At 25.6% G+C, this 21,814-nt stretch overlaps 2 protein-coding genes across 2 annotated transcripts; one reads left to right on the forward strand and one right to left on the reverse strand.

The window, feature by feature from the left end:
- Positions 1-322: 322 nt before the first annotated feature.
- On the reverse strand, positions 323-5,848 carry LOC129957604 (uncharacterized). Its single transcript, XM_056070022.1, has 4 exons — positions 5,598-5,848; positions 5,274-5,398; positions 3,028-3,169; positions 323-650 (listed from the first exon to the last, which is right to left on the reverse strand). Exons 1-4 carry the CDS (start codon positions 5,697-5,699, stop codon positions 342-344), a joined length of 678 nt encoding a protein of 225 aa, XP_055925997.1. The 5' UTR covers positions 5,700-5,848; the 3' UTR covers positions 323-341.
- Positions 5,849-6,246: 398 nt separating this feature from the next.
- Positions 6,247-19,616, forward strand: LOC129957140 (uncharacterized). Its single transcript, XM_056069306.1, has 4 exons — positions 6,247-6,534; positions 9,185-9,397; positions 12,717-12,912; positions 17,505-19,616. The coding sequence occupies exons 1-4, from the start codon at positions 6,440-6,442 to the stop codon at positions 17,586-17,588; spliced, it is 588 nt and encodes a 195-aa protein (XP_055925281.1). The 5' UTR covers positions 6,247-6,439; the 3' UTR covers positions 17,589-19,616.
- The last annotated feature ends 2,198 nt before the right edge of the window (positions 19,617-21,814 follow it).

Here is a 21,814-nt window from a genome sequence, read left to right on the forward strand (position 1 = left end):
ATTTATTATATAAATTGTGGCTATTATTATGTTTGTAGTTATGTAAGTTAGTAAATATTCAGTATTAATTATTAAGTTATGATAAACATGGTAGACCTACGCCATTCGGTGGATCACAAAACCTTGAAAAATTTAGAAGCAGCCCGTACCTTGGAAAAGTCTGCCCACTTCTGGTCTACATACTTTTTATCTTTCAAAGAAAAAAAAATCAAAAGAAACAAACTCATAATTTGTAAAAACATTTTTTCTTAACATCAAAAAGAAAAATGTATAACCATGACAACATGATAAAACAGCACTGAATGATAATAATATCACAAAATAAAATCTATTTCTTTTATTTATATATTCGGCCACTCTATAACTTTTTCAAATTTTTCTCCAGTCTTAGTATAAATAATTCTCTTGCGACCAGGAAATGCAGTAATTCCATCAAAAAAGGAATCAGTTGCTGGGTTGAATATTGGTGTCTCGGGCATCACATATAAATTTGGAGGCAAAGCTTCGCTATCTCTCACCATGGCATCATAAGGGAGACAACCATCTACAGGGGTATTATAATATGTGAACACATCTTCAATTGTCTTCATTTTGTGTAGGGAAGAATTAGGGACATCTTTCCTGAAAGTCTCAATGCACTTTGTAAGCACCTATTAGAAAGAATAGTTATTTTCTATTAAAAATATGAGGTTTACTGAATAATTCTGAATTATAATTAGAATAGGAGTTAGGATATAATTCTCATATTGCAATTGTCAAATAAGTTTGAGAAAGTTCACTTTGCACATTTTTGAGTAAGTATATTCTGATTAACTTTGAATAAGTATAATCTGTCTGAATCTTTCAAATAAGTTTACTTTGCTTACCATTTTGTCCTATATTTGATAAAGTTCACTGTCACACATATAGGTAACTTTAACTAAGTTCCCACTGTGTACATTTGTCTAAAATTTATGAGCTTTTGTGGAAGTTTACTTTGAGAAATTCCAAGGAAATTTTATCAACATATCTTTCTGGAAGTTAACATTACAATATTTAGACATGAAACAAGTAAAGAACAAAAACAAAACAAAAAAAATTGAACTTCTCAGAATAATGGATTGTACCAAATAAAAAAAAACAATCAGAATATAAAATAAATGTGGTTAATTGAAAAATAAAATGAATAAATTTATACAAAGCATGATTGAAATATTAAAAATATTGTAAAATTATTACTTAAATGAAAGTTTATTGATCTCAAGATGGATAAAATTTGATTCGGTAAATGCTAAAATTTGCATTTCTACAGAAACGCCATATCTGAATAGTGCATAAGTTTCTGTATGCTCACTTTATCCAACTTTCTATTTGGTCACTTTTAATTACTTTTTGTGTGTTTACTTTGTGTTATATTTGGTTCAACGATTTTGCCTAGTTTTTTTGTATGTTTATTTCCATAAGTTTATCTTGTCTAATTTATCATAATTTTATTTTACATAACTTTCAGTAACTTCACCTAAATTTATTTGTCAGGACTTTCAGCACTTTTCCATGTAAAATTTCCATAAATAAATAATTTGTTTATTCAGTCCTTTTATAATTATTTATAATTTAACACAGTAAAAGCTTGCATAAATTTACTTTTTGTAATTTATTTTCACACTACTCTGGATAGCTTTGAGTTTCTTTCTGTAATCTTACTTTGAAAGAAAGCCATTCATAAAGCTTTATTTTACACAATTTTATGTAATTTTACTTTGTATGAAAACCCACATAGCTTTACTTTATTCAATTTTGCTTCATGCAACTTCACTCCACATAATTAAGAAAAACTGCTTGACTTCAGATTGCACAAGATTGTTTAACTTTATTTTACATAACAATATGTAAATTTATTCTGTGTGTTTGGAACCAAGAAACTGCATCACTTATTTATTGTCATGTTTTAATTTTTTCCATTATTTCTTATCCAAATAGAAGTTTTTTTTTTTTTTTTTCCACATCTAGTTTCTTTGTTAAATATTATGACAAAGACTGGAATCTACTGAAAATTCTGGAAGCTACTACGTTGAAAATTTTCATTCTTCAGTGTAAAATTCATTAAATTAACCTGAAATTATGGTTACACATTTGGCAACTGATGTCCCATTCAAGTTTCAAGAGTATTTAGATAAAAAAAATCAAAATATTTTAGTAAAAATAATTATTCTATTATATAAAAAAGATAATAAAAATACATTTGATAGTTCCTTAATACACTGCATATGGTGCTCTGTGCACTCAACGCACTCTCAGGGCCTGCATATTTTTGAACGTTCTAGAAAATTGCTTGGCAAGCAATAGGATGCATATATGCAGATTTTAAGTTTGCATTTGGTATTATATTTACATAAAGTATTTTAAATATTACAACATATTTTATACATCTATTTATTATATAAGATTTTTTACATTTTAACTATTATTTATTTTACAGATTTGAATAATGCTTTAGAATGTGATATTTGGTAAGGTATATTTCCTTATGCAATAGTATTCGGCATGATTTGCAGCAGTATCTTGTTTTAAGACATTTAGGATCACTCACGAATGTACTCGTGTTTTGTGTCCCATCTGTTACGTGTCTGGTCCTTTACTGTTTCATAAATAACAGAATTATGATGATTTTAGAACGTACAAATTTGCTCAAAAATGTGCTGTCTAGCCAGGTGTATGCCTTACAGATTTCTCTGTGGTCCTTAATGTGTTAAGTATTTGCCTCTGGTTGGTGATGCATTGATTTAGCCAAAAAAAAACCACGAAAATGAGATATCTCATGACCCGGCCATAACGTTTGGCCTGCTAAAAAGAAGAAATCTTGTGACCCATATGCAATGTGTTAACATACATTCTCAGAACAGATTTAGAAAAACAATTGAATAGCAAGTAACATTATTGTTCACTTCTCCAACAACACCTACTTTAAGATGAAATATAGATTGAATATTTATACTTCTTCAGTAAAGTGATTTTTTTAATGTTTATTGATAAAAACAGATTTTTTACCTTATATTTCATCAAAGGGTCACTTAGTGATTGTTGTTTCCAGGCACTGCTCAGATCAGGTCCAAAGATCTTCTTACAAATTTTATGAAGTTGTTCATCAAGATCAGTCGATGGTTTATAAGGGGGAAGCTCTCTGGCAAATCTGTAAGATTAATAGATAATTTTTAACATTAAAATGTCAAAAACAATAAATAAAATGACAAAACAAATATTTTATTATTCTTTAAAGAAATATTTCTAAATTTGCTTATTCCATGAGAACTCTCCAGAAAAATTTTCAATAGTTTCAAACTATTCTTTTAAATTTATTTATTTTTCTTTTTAGCTTCTTAACAAGCTATTTTATTTATTTATTTTCAAATGAGAATGGTAGGATAAAATTTTTTACTTTTTCTTTCTATGGAAAATTTGTTTTACTTCTACTCTTTCTACTATTAAATAAATAAGTAATCCAGGCAAATACATCTTTAAAAAGTATTGAAAATTTATGTTGATTTATTTAAACTATATGCTAACATTAGTAGAATCTTTTGATTTTTTTTTTATACTTAAAAGCAAAATAATAATTTTTATTTCATATTGATATATACCTAATGTATAATACAGTACCACTGACAAGCAGAAAAAACCTTTTCTTTACTTGCAATACAGATGTTTTACTATATATTTTTTTCTGTATGCACAGATCACACACAATGAAATCTAAAGATTTCATTGTGTGACATTCACTGACTTCACAGAATTATCCTGTGGATAGTTATTAAATAATTTCATTTCCATACCTTATAGAATGATTACACAAGGCAAGTCAAAAATACTTAAACTTTTAAGGCAGGTCAAATATATGCTGATAAATCAATTTACATGGAAACCTGAAACCACATATATATTTACCATATGACCGATAGAGAGTCCAAGCAAATGAAAAATAATGAAAATGATAGAGAATCATTTTAAGTAACTGGAAACTTGTCAGCAAAGAATATCTGATAAATTCTCCCATTGATGACAAGCATAGACACAACATACAATCTCTTGCAATATTAGCATATATGCTGATACTGTAATGTTTTTTTAAAAACATTTGTTTGTTTTATGAAAAAAATTTTTAAATAACATTTTATAAAATAAACACATATAAGAAAATTGGATTAAACTAAAGCCTGGTATTTCAGTATCATTGTGGTCAATTTAGTAATCATAGATTAAACATTCAATTCAGTACTCCAAAATAAAATTGACTCATATGAGCATACATAACCTATCTTTAATGTTTGTCAAGATTTTTGATTTAGCCATCAGTGTATTATTTTGCCACATGGGGCCCTTTAGATGAATTAGAGTTTTATTTCCCATTATGTATGTCCTCCATTAATTTAAACATAAATATAACTCTTTCCTATTTCATTACCATACTTTTGCTTCAAGTGATAAGCTTTAAATTTAATCTAAATATAATCTAAAGAATAATTGTAATTTTATTAAGTCCACTCATTTTATCAATTATCAAAGGTTTTATATCTCAACTGGCATCTGGTATTTTTAAAAAATATAAAGTTTGAAAAATTGTAACATAATAATGTTGTAAAACTGATTCCTCAACTTTATTTTATTCTTAAATTTTGATTCTAATTCTATAGCAGTGATAATATGTGCATACAAGCATATTAAATATATTTGCAATATGTAAGCGTATAAATTAAAATAACAAAAACAATGGAAAGAATTTTTCTAAAATATACTTTAAAATATTTGTAATAATTTATTAAAATTAAAGAAAAAATTATATGGAGGTAAAATTAGTAACACTGAAAAACTAATTTTTTTAAAGATTAAAATAGTGTACAAACAGTTTTTATGCAATAATATACCCCACTTTGCAATAAAATATTAAAGTCTGAACTACCTTTTAATTAAAAAAAAATCTAATTAAAATTTTGAAATGTTCCTATGTTAGAGAGTACCTATGACAAAAAATGTACTTACATGCCAAATAGTCAGCTTTGTAGAGTGTTTAAAGGTGTGTGTGTGTTTTTAAAAAAATCACTTATACTACATTATACATGATACCATTTACAGATAATATGCTTTACGCATTAGTATGTTAAGAATTAATTTAGTTAAGACATTAGCATGTTATGAATTAGTTAAAACTTTTATGAAAATGTTCAATTTCTATTTGTTGTATTCACATATTTAAGTGTAAGGAAAAAAAAATCTTTTGAATACACACACAAAAAGCATACCCTCGATCTGCAATAGCTTGAAGAGCTGTTTGAACTTCTTTCTTTGGACCTTTTCCATAATAAAGAGGATCTTCTAAATCTTCAGGGCGCCTATATTTCCTAACCTTTTTTAGCAAGCGTGTACCCTATAAATGAAAAAGAAAAGAAAAAAAAAATGTATATTTTAAAATTTATGCACTTTATTCATTAAAAAATTAATGTACATTTTTGAATAATCTTAAAGAATTAACTATTAAAGATTTCTTACTTGAATCTCGGTCACTGAAAATTTCAGTGAAATTAACGATGATCATTTCTTTTTGAAAACTGAAAGTTAATGCTTACCTTACCCACATTGAGACATGCATTAGCAGACAAAATCTTCTGCACATTTTGAGCTGCACTAAGATAGTCCTTGAATATGCCACATATTTTAAGAGAATTCATAATTTTAAGTAGGAAATAAGAATATAGAAATATAAACTATTATGATAATAATCAGTCTGTTTGAGATTTCAAAACTATTATTAAAGAATTACCAAAACACAGGATACCAAATCATGTTTATTTACTATTTTATTTCGGCAAGATCAGCATGTTGCCAAAACCAATGATAATAAATAATTACAAAAAAAAAAAGGTACTGGAAATTATGATGCAATAAATTTTTATGATAAAAATGATTCTATTTCTCATAATGAAATTTTTTTTATTCATTCATTTTATTATGTATTTACTATTATAATCATGAATGCTATTGTTTTTTTTTTTGGGGGGGGGGGTTCGAAGTTTCCAACTATATTAAAATTAAATTATACTAAAATATTCCCTAAATTTCTTTAAAAATAAAATTTTAAATATTAAAATATTTTTAACGCCCCTGTGCAAAACGTGTTTAATAGTAATCACGAAAGAAAACTAACTATGATCAACATATATTGTATGAAGTGAAGTCAAAAATCAAGCATCGAATTTTAAAAATAATAATAAAATAGCAGTAGCAGTGCGAGTTTAAACTTTTGTTTTCAAGTTCTCTCGTGTCTTAAATTATATCCTTATTTCTTAATACTGGGAAGCGATTGACGTTGTATCTTCATTTCATTTGAATATATATAAGCGTTTTATTTTGGACTGATAACTAAATTTCATGTTATAAATCAGAAAGTTGGAAATGATTTAAAGTTTTGATGGGTAGTCCGAAGCAAAAAAATGAAGGACGGCTTGTCCAGAAGTTTGAATACGCATTGAATTTAACAATAGAAAAATACATAAGTTATATAAAGTACATATAAATTATTTTCATTTGAAACTATATTTTCTAAAATCCATTATATGCAGCAACAACAATATTAGCTGACAAATATTGCTGTTTTAACTACCCAAAATTATTCTTGAAATTAAACTTTTGTATTTGCAAAAATGATTTCGTATTAAATTATTTATTTAATCAACTTTTGATATGAATTTTGTCTTAAAAGTTTGCATTATCTGCTTCATCTGTAGATTAATTAGTGGCATCTATTTTCTAATAGCTTTATATTCTTTTTCTCGCCATCAGATGAAAGCTAAAATAATTACAAAATATGCTGTTTTAAAAACTTTTATTTTAACTTTAAAAATAGAACATTAAAAAAACCTCAAAACAATTTTTGAATAATTTCATGAGTATTATTTTATCTATCTATCAAGATAATAACTGTGACTTCTAATATGTTGAATGAGCTATTACTGATACATTTTCAGTCTCTGTATCTACTTTTATTCCTGACAGTGTTGCTTTTGTTTTATTTATTCAAAATATTCTGGTTTTATAAGCAAGCTGTATGTTTACTTGTTCTATTTTTATATCTATGTAGAAAACAGTTTATAATTCGAAGTTTTTGTAACTATCACCAAATATTGAAATATAGACTTCTGTAATTGATACATTATGATTAGGTTTAAAAAGATAAATAGTTAAAATGATTCGGATAAAGATATTGTATTAGGTAAATTCAAAAGTTGTGTAATTTGCAAAATCGTCAAGAGCATATCTTTTGCCTATTCAGTTTCAGGCTCAGTTTTTGCCACATACAAAGGTTTTTGGAGACAATGTTTCATTTTCACATAAATTTAATACTTAGTTATTATTTGCTTTTTGGAGGCAAAATTCGTAGAGTTTCTAACTAATCATAATTATTATAAAAATTATTTATGAAGTAAATAGCACTCTGACCTTTTGTCATAGATAAAATTGGTTTAAAAATAGCTGATTTATTTATTATTTTTAAATTAAGGGTTATTTTTGAGAATTTTTCTTGGAAAATTCTTTTGCTTCCTTTGCATTACATAAGTAAATAATATAATTTAATTAATTTGTACTAACTACAGTTTGGTCTTACTACAGTATCTCTAAAAATATACTATAAAAATATAATTTATAGTTACAATTTTTCAGTTGTGTCTTCCCTGTAGAAAGTTTAAGGTATTTTTCCTTTTTCCGGGCAGCATCTACCATTGAACATAATCATAGCTTTAAAATACTCTTCTGTTTTTTTTTTTTTTTTTTTTTTTTTTGTTAATGAATTAAATGGACAAAATATATCTATCAACTGTAAAAATCTTATTCCAAAATTATATATTTTGTAACTGAAAGTTTCTATGCTTGGCACCATTTGCCCAAGGCTGAATAAAGTTAATTAAATTATGTAATTTTTCTCCCTTCTTTACTTCTCAAAACTAATATTTTAGAAATAACACATACCATAACAAACTGAAACCATAAAACATTCTACTGTGGACCTTCTTCAAGAGAATTTATCTTGGTATTTTGTATATATATATATATAAAAGAATTTAAATTGAAAACTCATTTAAAAAAAGGTTAAAAAATTACAAAACTTTTTTTATGACAATGTAAATAAATTAATGCAAAGTTAATTAGTTTGTGAATCTATCAAATGCTGAAAATTATATTCAAATCTGTAAGCAAGTATCTAAGATTAATATTTTGTATTTGGAATGATACTTTGTTTGATTATTCCAACAAGAGTCGTCATGCAAGTGCATGATTCTTGTAAATAAAGAAAGTGTAAAAGGTGATTATCCTGAAAACATTGTCAAAGATCTCTCCATACTTAGAGAACTCTAGGGCAGTTGTCTGTTTAATAATTTAGTCCTGTTCTTTCTGATTAAAAATGGCATATTTAGAGATTATATATGTTTTTTATGTTGTTTATCTATTTGAATATTACCATGTTAAATAAAATCATAAAAGTAATATGCAGTAATTGAACACTTCACTCCCCCCCCCCCCCAAAAAAAAATTGCTATGTAGAATAATACTAATAATTTGCAAAATTTTGTTTTGGATGTATAAAAACATCAAAAAAATGAATGAAAATATATGCATATTCTTTAATAGATATATATTTTTAATTATAATATTTTGATGTATTCTTTCTTTTTTATTCTCTAATTATTAATGATAAAAATCCTTTATTTTTTTTAAAAAAATGAATTTTTTTAAATGTTTGTTGTGAAAATTATTCATTTCTCTGATATATATTCTATTCTTTATTGAAAGCTTAATTAATGTTTCTGTATCAGAGATTTCCATAGTATTTATGCATATAAAATTTTTTAACTATCAGTAATAAATTTTTTAATTAAAATATCTGCATCAAAAGACAATTGCAATATCTCCCTCCTAGCTAATTTTACTTTTTTATGATTTGAATTTTCTCTACAAAACATCCATTTATATTCTTATTAGGACTAATTCTGTTACTTGAAAAAATTTGGAAAGCTGAATATTTGTATCATTGTATGGAAGTATATTGTGACCATTTAAAGTAAAAAATAATTTTTATAACATTAAGTTGGTTTAATCTAATTTCAGTTAGAAAATTTTTTAAATAAAATTTTATCTATAATTTTCTTTTTTTCTTCAGATTTTCCCTATTAAAGGAGAAATTTTGTCAAATACATGAAAAAGATCAAGTGTGCTTAAAAAGAATTCATCATCAGTTACAGATGCATTTAAAAACAGAAATGAAGTTGAAAGCGTTTGAGCTGAGTGCTGAGCATAAGGTTTTGTGTTTACTAAATACTTTTGAAAAAATTCTTGATTGGGTTCAAAAGAGTTATGCTGATGAGGTAATATGGTTAGTACTTTCTTCTTTTTTATTGATTTAGCAGTATATGAAGAAACTACATTTGTTATTAATTTGATATAGTTAGTTTCTGGATAGAGGTATTTTTAATAATTGTATTATATTTGATGTACTGTTATGATAGTTTTTGGTATTTATTAATTAACGGTGAAAGAGCCAAAACTCGCTAAATGTAGCACCAAAACCAAATTGGCATTGCAACACTTTGAGCATGCTTCTAACTTATGAGAAGAAAAAACATATCTGTTTATGCTGTTTATATAAAGTTTACAGGAAGAAAATCATACTTTCACAAACAAATTGCCAATCCTTCACTGTTAATTAATAAGTTTCTAATTTTTCTGTAAACTTTTCCTATTTTCATTGATGTGTTAAATTTTAAATATTAAGTTGTGGTATGGGATGTAAATAGCAACTAATAATCTGAAAATTATTTTTTCTTTTTTGTTAGTGAATCAAATTAAAGAAAATACTTTTCGAAAACAGCATGTTTCTAAATTTTTATTTTACAAAAGTTCTTGAAGTAACTGCATAGAAGAGAAAACTGCCTTGTTGTAAGTCTTAATTAACATTTCATGTACAATATTTGCATATGAATTTATCTATCATTGCATTACCATCCTTACATACAAGCAATAGCTCTGAAATAACCACACTCATAATTTCATAATCAAGCAACTATAAAAAAGTTTCTTTTTTTTGATAATAGTTTATTTTTATGCATACAAAAACTGAAATATAAAAAAAGAAAATTTATAAAAGTAAATTAGGGAACAAACTTCAACTAATTGAGACTAGAAAGAGTCTTATCAAGACCAAATTAAATAGAAAAAAAAATTGGTACAAATGAGATTAATTAGAATGGTAAATAGAAAAATTGGATGGTTTAGTGAATTTACATACCCTCTTACAACAGCAAAAATTAGGTGAAAACTGCAAAGTTCAGGATACATAGTCAAACACTACAGAAAACTGCAAAAAGTGCCAAAAATACCCTTTTCTTGAATCCTTACTCATAGCAATGCTGGTGATTAGTGGGAAAGGGGGGGGGGGTTCAGCATGGTTAAAAAGAAAAAAAAAGATAAATCTTGTTTCTGTATGCACGAGTTTCACTGATATATTTAGTCAATAATAAATGCCTGTTATATGATTTTGACTAATGTTCTAATGAATTAAAATTCTTTGGAAATATCTATTCTTCAATAATTTGCAGATATATATCTGAAGAAGTGCTATGGATAACTGGGTAACTAATGTTGACGAGTATTGAATTTATAATAATCATTTTATTACTAATTATAATTATTTTTGTTAAAATATATTGTTGAATCATTTACATCTAAAACGTTTTGCTTTCTTCTATTATTTAAGTTCTGCAGATTGGCAATTTAATTGGATAATTGATAATTTCATTCCCACAATATTGTGACAAGATGTGATTGATTATTAATATGATTTTTAATCAACATCAAAACATTATAAAAGAAAGAAAAAAATGCTGTGAAAAAGGTTAAAAAAGGTCTTTCATACTTTTGGTGCGAGTGGTTTCAACTAATGAATCACAGTTTTCTTTCTGCATTATTATTGTCAAGAAAACAGCTTATCACTAAAAGGTTATATTTCTCATCACTGAAGAATTCCTTTTTGGTACTTGTGTATTAACAGTATACCAGCAATTATTCTAAAAAAGAAACCAGTAAGGATATGTTAATTCCAATCATCAATTAATCACTAACTATGTCATATTAGTTTGTTGACTATTTTTGTAAATGGCATGCATTTAAACCAAAAGTCAATGGTATGCAGCACAGATGCATTTTCTTTATATCTAGCTTAGTGTGGATCTAGATATTTATTTTGCAAATATGGAAAATTATTTGCTTTTCATTTCAAATTAATATTATTTTTAATTTGTACATGTATCTGAATTTGTTTCAGTACTTTTTTATATTTGATCAATGAAATTTTATGAACTTTTGTTGCAAGTGGAAATGTCATATTGGAAACATAACATTTGAATATTCCCTGAATAAAAAAAATTCCCTTAAAACTTAATGGTAAAAATTTTCAAAATTATTTTACTTCTTATGAATGAAAAGAAACGAAATATTTTCTATTTATGTTCTTGATAGATTATGTTCAGGATAAGGTTAGCATTTATGTAGGATTAAAGAAAGTTGACAATTTTGTATTTAAAAAGAATTCACATCTACTCAAATATATATTTTAATGTCCTTTATTGTTGAATAAATATGTCATTTATGTTAAATGGTTTTCTTATTATACATGCAGCCAGTCTTTTTATTGTTAGCTTATAAACATGTTAAGTAAGAATAATTTAATAATATCCAGTGACATTGTAATTATTTTAAGACATAATAAACTTCTATAACTTTGCACTCATGTTGATATTGCAACTAATGTCGATATATGCATTCTGATTGGGACTTTTAAATGCTTATGACATATGTGTTGGCAAATCAAAACAGCTGAATCAAATTAAAACTTATCTATGTATCTCAATAAAATTAAATATCTCTACTAATTATAAAGATGAATGCATTTGTATTGATGCTCTACAGGCTAAACCATTTGATTTACAAAATTTAACATAGTATGTCTATCTTGAAAGGCATTTTGGAGCAATTTATTTTGAATTTTTAATTAATTAAAAACAAAACAAATTTTGGCATTTTTTTAACAGTAATTTTAGAAAATATTACAACTCAAAAATGAGTTTCACACTTCTTAAAATAAAAAAAATGCCAAATTTTGAACAATAGATTACATTGTTGATCTGAAATTCAAATTGCTTTCATTGTTTCATCAATTATTTAATTGCTTGGTTTCCTTCCTTTTTTGCAAATTAAATTAAAAGTTTTAATCTGTGTAGTTTACAAGACAGATAAATAAATAAAAAATAAAATTACAATACCACATAATTTAGAAGTTGGATGAGCAACACATTTACTTCTTTAATAGTGCTATGATGTCATAGGTCTAATCTATTGGAAATGCCCTTATACACTATGAACAGAACATATGAAAGACTATTAAAATAATATGGCTTTAATGTTTAGTTAGAGGGATTCATGGTCATGAAATTATATCTAAATGATTTATCTGAAAATAATATAAGAAATATCCCTTGTGAACCAGCTGGTTGCCAAAGATAACTAGTAAATATTAATAGAAATTTATTGGATTAATTTTTATTCATTCATTAATTTTTTTAAAAATGAGATTTAAAATACAGTGATACTTTTTGACTGGCAAGTAGATCTTAATTTTTCCTTCCTTTTTTGCACAGGTCAGAACTAAGTAACAGTGGCATGGACACTAAGCATAACCATCTTACCAAAGTGGAATATAAGGATAAATTGAAACTCTATTTACAAAAATTATCTTCTGAGAATAATGCTGCTGAAAATATTATGATCAAGAATCATAATGAAATTTTAGATTTGAAGGATTGCATCGTTGATTTAAATAAAGCTGTATGTGAGGTAGGTTTTCCAAATAGAATATATAAATATTTAATTAAATTCCTTTTTAATTCTAATTGTTCAGTTTTTAATACTTATCTTACTATATATATAAATATGTTGTTTATTCCTCTTATTGGAAGATGAAATTACAAGCAGCAGTGATGCAACTAACTTTTTATAGACCCTAATTTGCATTTAGCTTATTTTTTTATTTAGCTTTTCTTAAAAATGGAATGAGTTCTATAATAAAAATTTATTTTATATGAATGAAAACATATTGTGTTGGCAATTAATGGAGCTGATGTTTTGTTTATTTTTTTTTTAAATTCTGCAAAGAAGTCCATTAGAAAAATAGCATTTTATTAAGAAAAACTATTTTTCCTAGAAGTTGCTATGCTTTAAAACATTCTATTTTTGTGGAACTGTTTTTGATTTGACAGTAATTTTCAGTTTTGCTACTAAGTTCCAAAACAGGATAATTTTTTTTTAATATGAAACACTGCCATATTAAAATGTTTTCTTGTTTTATTTATGTTTTTAATTTTTTTTTTAAATAGAAGTTCCTTTTCTGATAATATATATAGTGAAACTCCTTTGAAGTATTTTTGTTGTAAATACTGTTGTTAACAAATTATCATCTTGTATTATTTGCTTAAAAATTAGTATTTTTCATGTTCCATTTTTTTTTTTTTTTTATTGTTCATAATCTGACTGATCCTTTATATTGAAAAATTAACTCCATTTATCTTTGCAAAGAAGGATAATTCACTATGATTATAAAAAAAATTATGATAAACTAGGATATCTTATTTCATGTTTGGAAATCAAACACACACACATACATATATTTGTTTCAAATGAGTCCATTTTTATGTTAATTGGAAGGGATAATTTATTGCTTCAAATTTTTGTTGATCATCTTACTTCTATAATTAACACTTTTGTGAATCCTGAAAATGAGCAATTAACATTAAGAAGTATTAAAATGAATTCTGATTTTATAAGTATTTTAAGAATTTAGTTAAAAAATTACAGATGAGAGAAATTATTGCTATATTTATTGTGTTTAATTGCTAATATTTGATATAATGTTAAAATCCATTGTTTTAGGGTTTCTTTCAAATCTAGCTGTTGTTTTGCATTCAAATATTAAATAAAAAGCAGTCAATGTCTCAAAGTTTTAAAATTTTATGCCTATAATTAAGAATCAAAAATATATATGTCAAAGATTAAAACGTTTTATACTTATAACATTCTATTTATTGTAAATTAATCTTTCGCATTGTAATGAAATATAATACATATTGCATTATATAGTAGGTAGCATTACATAATGAAAATATTTATTAATGATGATTAACACTATAAATTAGGTCTATTTCATTATACCCAGCTTCACTGTGTTGATATTTAACTTCTTAATTGCAAGCATAAGTCATGTTCAAGCTGTAATTGATCACCTATATTAATTTTTATTATTATCATGGATTAAAACCAACATTTTCTAAAGTTCTAAGGTGTTGAAAGGCATTAAGTATATATATAATATGAAAATGCATCAATGGTGTTTTATCCCCCTTTTCCTTTTTTGTATACACATTTAATGAATTTAATGCCATACCAATATTAAACATTTAATTCATTTTCAATTTTTAAAACTGCTTGCATTGCATAGCCAAAATAAAATATATGCATTATCTAATAGATAGGAGTACTGAATACTAAAATCAGTACTGAAATTCACTTTAATCATTTTTAAACAGTATATACTGAACACATTACATGAGTTTGAGTTTCATCTGAAATTATTTGAATTTGAAATAATTTTCACTAACTGAAATATATAAAAAAAAAATCTTAAATAAACAAACCAAAAACAAATTAAATAATATATATATATATATATATATATATATATATATATATATATATATATTAACAAATTAATAATATATATTATAAACAAACAAATAATATATATTATAAATTAACAAATTAAATAATATATATATATATATATATATATATATATATATATATATATATTATTTAATTTGTTTTTGGTTTGTTTATTTAAGATTTTTTTTTATATATTTCAGTTAGTGAAAATTATTTCAAATTCAAATAATTTCAGATGAAACTCAAACTCATGTAATGCGTTCAGTATATACTGTTTAAAAATGATTAAAGTGAATTTCAGTACTGATTTTAGTATTCAGTACTCCTATCTATTAGATAATGCATATATTTTATTTTGGCTATGCAATGCAAGCAGTTTTAAAAATTGAAAATGAATTAAATGTTTAATATTGGTATGGCATTAAATTCATTAAATGTGTATACAAAAAAGGAAAAGGGGGATAAAACACCATTGATGCATTTTCATATTTTGATTTGATAATTATTATTGCTATCTATTGCTGAGTAGTATTCTAACTCAAAATATGTGATTTTATCTGATAGGTTAATAAATTGAATAATTTCTCTTTTACTTTGGGTTTTGCTCTAAATTCTATTTCTTCTTCTGATAATTGACAACCAGTTAAAATTTTTGCCAGCTTTTGAATCAGTTAATTTTTTTTTAACTTTTACAGTTAATTATATTTTACATACATTAATATTTTTAATATTCATTTGTTTGTTCAAAATCTATCCGTTCTTGGTTGAGTTGATTTTCATTTGTTTTTTCAACAATTTCAAATTCTGGATATTTCAGTTATGATTTCTATTTCTGAAATATTGCTGACTGAAATTATTACTTCTAATCAACTCTTAGATCATTATCTGCTGCTGTCTTAATAATAATATACCAATAAAGAATAAGTTCTTATTCATTAATTACATATTTTTTACATATGATTTTTATATTACTACCTCTATTTAAAATTTTTATGTATGAAACATCATAATAACAGCTCATAATTGTTTGTTTGTTTTTTTATAGTTTTTTTAATGTAATTATTTGAAAATTATTAATGTTTTAGATTGGTAGGTATTATTTAACAACCTTGAAGTTATCTATGATTTTGCACAGTAGAACATTAACATGTTGTGCATTTTAAGTGATAATTAAGGATTTTTTTTCTAGCAATATTCAAAATACATGTTAATGCTTATGATTTAATGTCATTGAATTATTGTTTATTCAATTATTAACAAAGTTTTGATAAAATTTGATATTTTTTTTCCATACTCCACTGATACATACATTTTCACCTTGATTATTAGTAAAGAAAATAATTGCATATAGGGAATTAATGAAAAAAATTTGATGATCCAGGTACTAATAAATTTTTATCTACCACCATTTTAAATATATCTTTGTTAAATTCATTGTTTGTAATGATTGGCCTGAACACTTTTGCAAAACAAACATTATTTTTTTGGCTGTGATGTTAAAAGTTGAAAGTGTTGACTTTGTATCAATATGCCGTTATTTTCTAGATTGCAATTTTAGAGACTCTTTCTTCTTTTTCTTTTCTTTTTTTTAAGTTACAAATTACTTTTCATTGAAAGTCTTGAATAAAATATTAAAATAAAATCATTATGATGACATTTAAGCTTCTGTGGGGGAAAAAGGAAAAAAGGCTCTGCTAATATTTAATATTATTCATTTGTGTTGCTGTTATGTATTGGTGCAAAAATGCTTCTTATATGATACATATTACTGCAATTATCTTCTATAATTCAATATTTCCTAAGATTAAAGGAAATTATTAGGATTGCCATTGCACCACATTTGTCTTTAAATGCATTCAATAATATATATAAAAAAAATTTTCACATATGTTCATCAAAAGTGAAATAGCTTAAAAATGTACATTAGGCCGTACAAAACTGATGTACCTTATTTGTTAAGGATTTGCTTCATAAAACTGATGAGTGAAAATCTGCAGAAGTTGCAGACATCGTTGTCCAAATGCATGAACTAGCACAAATGAATAAATATTTTTTTAAAGCATAAGCTTTATTATTATTATTAATCATTAAATGATTTGTATCTTGATAACAAAAATGTTTTGTGTTTTATATAACCTGAATCCTTAATTTTGTGTGACATACAGTTAAAAAGTATGAGAAGTAATATATAAATTTTGTCTTGTTAAATTCTAATAATAATGAAAGATAATTTTGTTTTTTGCATGTAAAAATAAAATCTTTTAATATGCTATTATTTCGAATAATGTTTAATTGTTGCCTTTCCTTGCATTTTCTTTTCTTAAAATCATATTTCATTATATCTAGCACATTAATGTTATTTACATATTTCCTCATGTATTGAATATATGTACAAAGAAAACAGGGAAAATATAGAGAAGTTTTTCCCCCAGTTTTGAGAGGCAACTTGAATTAAGAATTACAGTGCAGTTGCATTACCTTTTTAAGCATTTTTTAAAAAATTTAATTTTATAAATAGGATAGTCTAATCATATTCATTTCAGCTTTATAGCCATTTGGATTTTAAAGCAAAATTCTTAGAAATTTAAATTTTACAAGCCAAGAAGAAATTTAAGTTCATTATATTATGGTGAAAAGTTTAATATTTCCTTAATTAATTTAATATCAGTGCTTTAAAATTGTTCTGAAGTATATATTTCTAAATTTTTCAGCTTTTGGACGATTTGATTCATATTTCCAGTTGCAAACTAAAGAAATCCCCTTCAAAAACCAATTTAGATGATTCTGATACGTAGCTTTTTATAACTGTTGAGTTCCTTCCTTTGTTGAAATCCTGTAGAAATATATATATTTGTATTGTAGAAATATATATAAATATTTGTATTTTTGTATATTCGAGTATATGTATCAAGTTTTGTATAACCATTTTATATATTTTATATTGCCAAATTTTTTTATCCATTATCAAAACAATGTGTGTCTGTAAGCACTCTGTTTGTGGTGTTTTTTTAAAAATATTTCATTGTTGCTGGGAAAGTTTGTTGTAATCTCTTTTAATGTACTCATTACATTTGTTATTAATATGGCAATCCACAAGGTGGCTTCTTCACTCATTTGTATGCCATAGCAGCCATCTTACGTTTTTTGCATTAATGATTTGGTATCACTGATAATGTGAAGTGGGGTATTTAAGTAGATTATAACCCAAAATTTAAAGTATTTTCATTGTTTTGTTTACAAATATTTAACTGCATGGTTTTCTTTCATTGATGAAAGTTACAAGATAAAATTTCTACTCATTTTCCCCCCATATTTTTTGGTAATGTTATTATGAATCTTTATGTATTTTATTTAATGATATGTTTTTGTAGAATCGATTAACAAACCCCTATAATGTATTAAACAATATATCCAGTATGTTAACAGATTAGATGGGCTACTCTTTAATTTTCTTTTGAGAATGTTTTTATTCACCTAGTATCTGCTAGATGTTCTCATATAATATGAATAAAATGTGTGCTATCATTTGAATGTTCAAATTAACTGCATATTTTATTTGAGAAATAAGAAAATATTACTATGTAAAATAATAAGCAATTAATTGTTAAAATAATGTTGGCAGATACAATTTTTTTAAGAGACTTGATTCTATTAGGGTGACCTATTCGATGGTGGATTTTTGTGCAGGTACTAGAGACATTCACCTTGACAAAAACTCTGCAAAACTTCAAAATTTTTGTTTTAAGAGGGTAGTTGAAATTTTGTTCGTCCATAATCTAAAAGTTGATTACATTGCTGTGTTATATTCTCTTATTATTCTAGTCACTGCAATTATCCAAGTTATAAAAAGGCCAATTGTATTGCTCTATTCAGTTTGTTTTTGGTTTGTTAGTAGAGTTGCAATAGTTTTATAAGTTACAAAAGTAAGAAAAATTTTTCATGTTGATTTTCTTTTATTATTTCCATAAGTCTGATTTGAACAGATACTTGGTTAGTAAAAATATAACTACTATTCAAGTAATATCTAACTTTACAGTTATAAAAATATAGTACAAGTGTAGCAGTTATATTACTCTTAACTTCTCTTTTGGATACTAGATGGCGATGCCTGGTTAGGCCATTCCATAATGCATTGCGAGTGTAATAAGAATGAGATGTGATGCTCTACTGTTAAGCTGTGCGGTGGATGTCTTGTCTTTGTGCTTGTTTAATGTGTGAATGTGATTATTAAAAGAAATGTTCCTGAAAACATTCATCCTGTTGCTTCGTGCATGGGTCATAATAATTATTATGTAGATTTTCATTAGTAGATTTATTTTATTTGTTGGTGAAAGAGGCTTTTCCTTTGCTATTAAATGTTAAAAGAATTGTAATGGAACAGAGTCGTGGAGATAATATTTGACAGTTAATCAGAGCATTTAAAGTTAATTTATGTATAGGAAATTGATTGATTTTGGAAATATAATGCAACTTATTTAATATTATATTAATGTTTAACTTCATGTAATATTTTCTGTTAAATTGTTGTTTTTTATTAAATTATTGCAGTTCAGTTATCAAAAGAAAATTATTTATTTCTTTCAATTAATGATAAAAATGAAATAGACAAAATTAATATTCATTTCCATAAGTTCCTGAAGGAAACACTAATACAAAAAGGAAAAATAAACTTAATAGAATTATTATTAGTGATATATTTAGAACTGGTTACCATAGAAATCAAAGAAATTAATAGTCCTTAATTGGTCTCATTCTGCCACCTCCTGTTCTAATAAAAAAAAATTAAGTTGCAAATTAATTATTTTAACTTAGTAACTGCTTGTTCACTGTGTGTTTTTTGTATTGCATTTTTTTAAAAAAAATATCTTATGTGATATACACTGTTGGAAAAAAAACAGTATAGTTTAATGCTTCATTTCCTTTTTTTTTTTTTATACACATTTGAAAGTAAATCAACAGATATTGTGATTTGATGTGCCATTTAATCCATGGATTGCTGTATATTATGTTTTTGAATCTAGATGCATTTTCTATTGATTGCTCAAATTTGTTTCCTAAAAAATTTTCTTTCCTGATATAAAGAGTATTGTGTTGTGTTTTTGCTTAAACTCATAAATAATCAACTTTAAAAAGGTGTTACACTTACAATAATTATTGAAATATTAATTTGTTGCAAAATTGCATACAAGCCAATTGTTTTTTACTACTATAGCGTAAAAAAGTCAAAATCCTTTTGTAAAAAGTTTAAGGAATTTTCAGCGAGATTTTGTCAATTCAAAGAATTATTGGAAGTTTATTATGCATTCCGATGTGACTACATTTGATAAACTGAATTTTCCCCAATTCGATTGGTTGGAATTTCAAGAATTTGAAGCGCAACTAACTGATAAATTTCCAGTCTAATTCAATATGGATTTAAAAATTTATTGAAACGACAGAAAAGTTGGAATAGATTGAAACAGAAAGATTAACAAGCAATATAAGTAAAAATGCCAATAACGAAATTTTAGAAACTTGGAATTCGATTCTAGACACATTTAACTGTTTGACACAGCTGGCTCATGCTATTTTAACTCAATTTTTATCTACCTATGCCAGCAAGCCCTTATTTACAGAGATGAATAACATTAAAGACTTTCTTAGAAATCGTTTGGCAGATGACTCACAATTCATCAGGCATTCTGCAAAAAGCAACACCTTAAAATCCTAATATAAGTTATTTGTCATGTAATCTGCAACAACAGAAGTTACACTAATGTCACTTTAATTTGAATTAAATTTTAACTAAAACATTTTCTACTATACAAAGCAAAATGTACTTTTTCGTAGTAAATAAAGAGTAATGAGCTGTTAGTATTTAACTTTATTATTTTCCCAATAATCACAAGTCAAAATTATTTGATGGCACATCTATACCTTATTCAACATTTCTTTAGAAAAAATGGCACTTTGATCCATTAAAGGCTCTTCACCCCTGGCCTACGAGCTAAAACGTGGAGAGCTAAAATACAGAAGCAGTAATCTAATAAGGATTTTTTTTTTTAAACAATAAGTTTTGATTTTTATCTTAGGGTTACGTTTTCATATCTGCGTCATCATTTATCAATAAAAAATAAAATTAGATTAAGTCTTAAGAACTAGGTCTACAATTTACATTAATGTATTGTTTATTTTTCCTGCATTTAAGTTAGTCATTATAGAATTTATTTTAAAATCTGAATTGCTTATATCTTTTTGCTTACTTTTTATCTTATAAATTCTTGAAATGTGCATTGTAATATATAAACTAGCAGTATAGAGCCCTCTATTTTAACTCGAATCGTTACCGGCAACTGCCTCTACAATTCACGGGCCGTGGATGCGTTCTCATTCTACGTGGCTTGAGATAAATGGAAAACTTAGTGTATGTATTATAACAGTGAGTTCTGGAAAAAACTTTGTTTTCTGATATTTGAAGGCAAAGAAACAAGTTCATAGAACGGACTATCCGGCTTTTTTGTTATCTGTCCTGCGATTCCGCCACACCAGGCCGGATACTCGGGTGTGTACTGTATATAAGATATATGCAAAAATATTTTTTGTCATGTTCCCACACGTAGCACTTTCTCGCTTGCTTTCAGCAGCTCTTTTTTTTTTTTTTTTCGCTTTTTATTTTTTTTAAAAAAACATTTTTCTTTTTGAGTTGTACATATGTAAAAAATTCTTTTCTTTCTAGTTTATGATGCATTATATAGCAATATTTAAACCTTTTATGCAATTCATTCAATGTGTTATTAGAGATGACGAATATTTTATGAGCTGTTATTACGTAACCAATATCATAAAGTCACAAATACCAGTGATCAATACTTTTCAAAGATGGGTGTGATTCAAATCCTTGATACGATCTTACTAGTGATATTTCGATTACAGATTTTGGATCACGATAGAAATAACAATCGATACGATCTGTCCAATGGAAGCTCTCGAACAACACAGAAAAGGAGAAATCTGTGAATGGGTTGAAAAGTGAACGGGCCGG

Source organism: Argiope bruennichi, chromosome 11 (assembly GCF_947563725.1).
Source record: "Argiope bruennichi chromosome 11, qqArgBrue1.1, whole genome shotgun sequence".
NCBI lineage: Eukaryota > Metazoa > Arthropoda > Arachnida > Araneae > Araneidae > Argiope > Argiope bruennichi.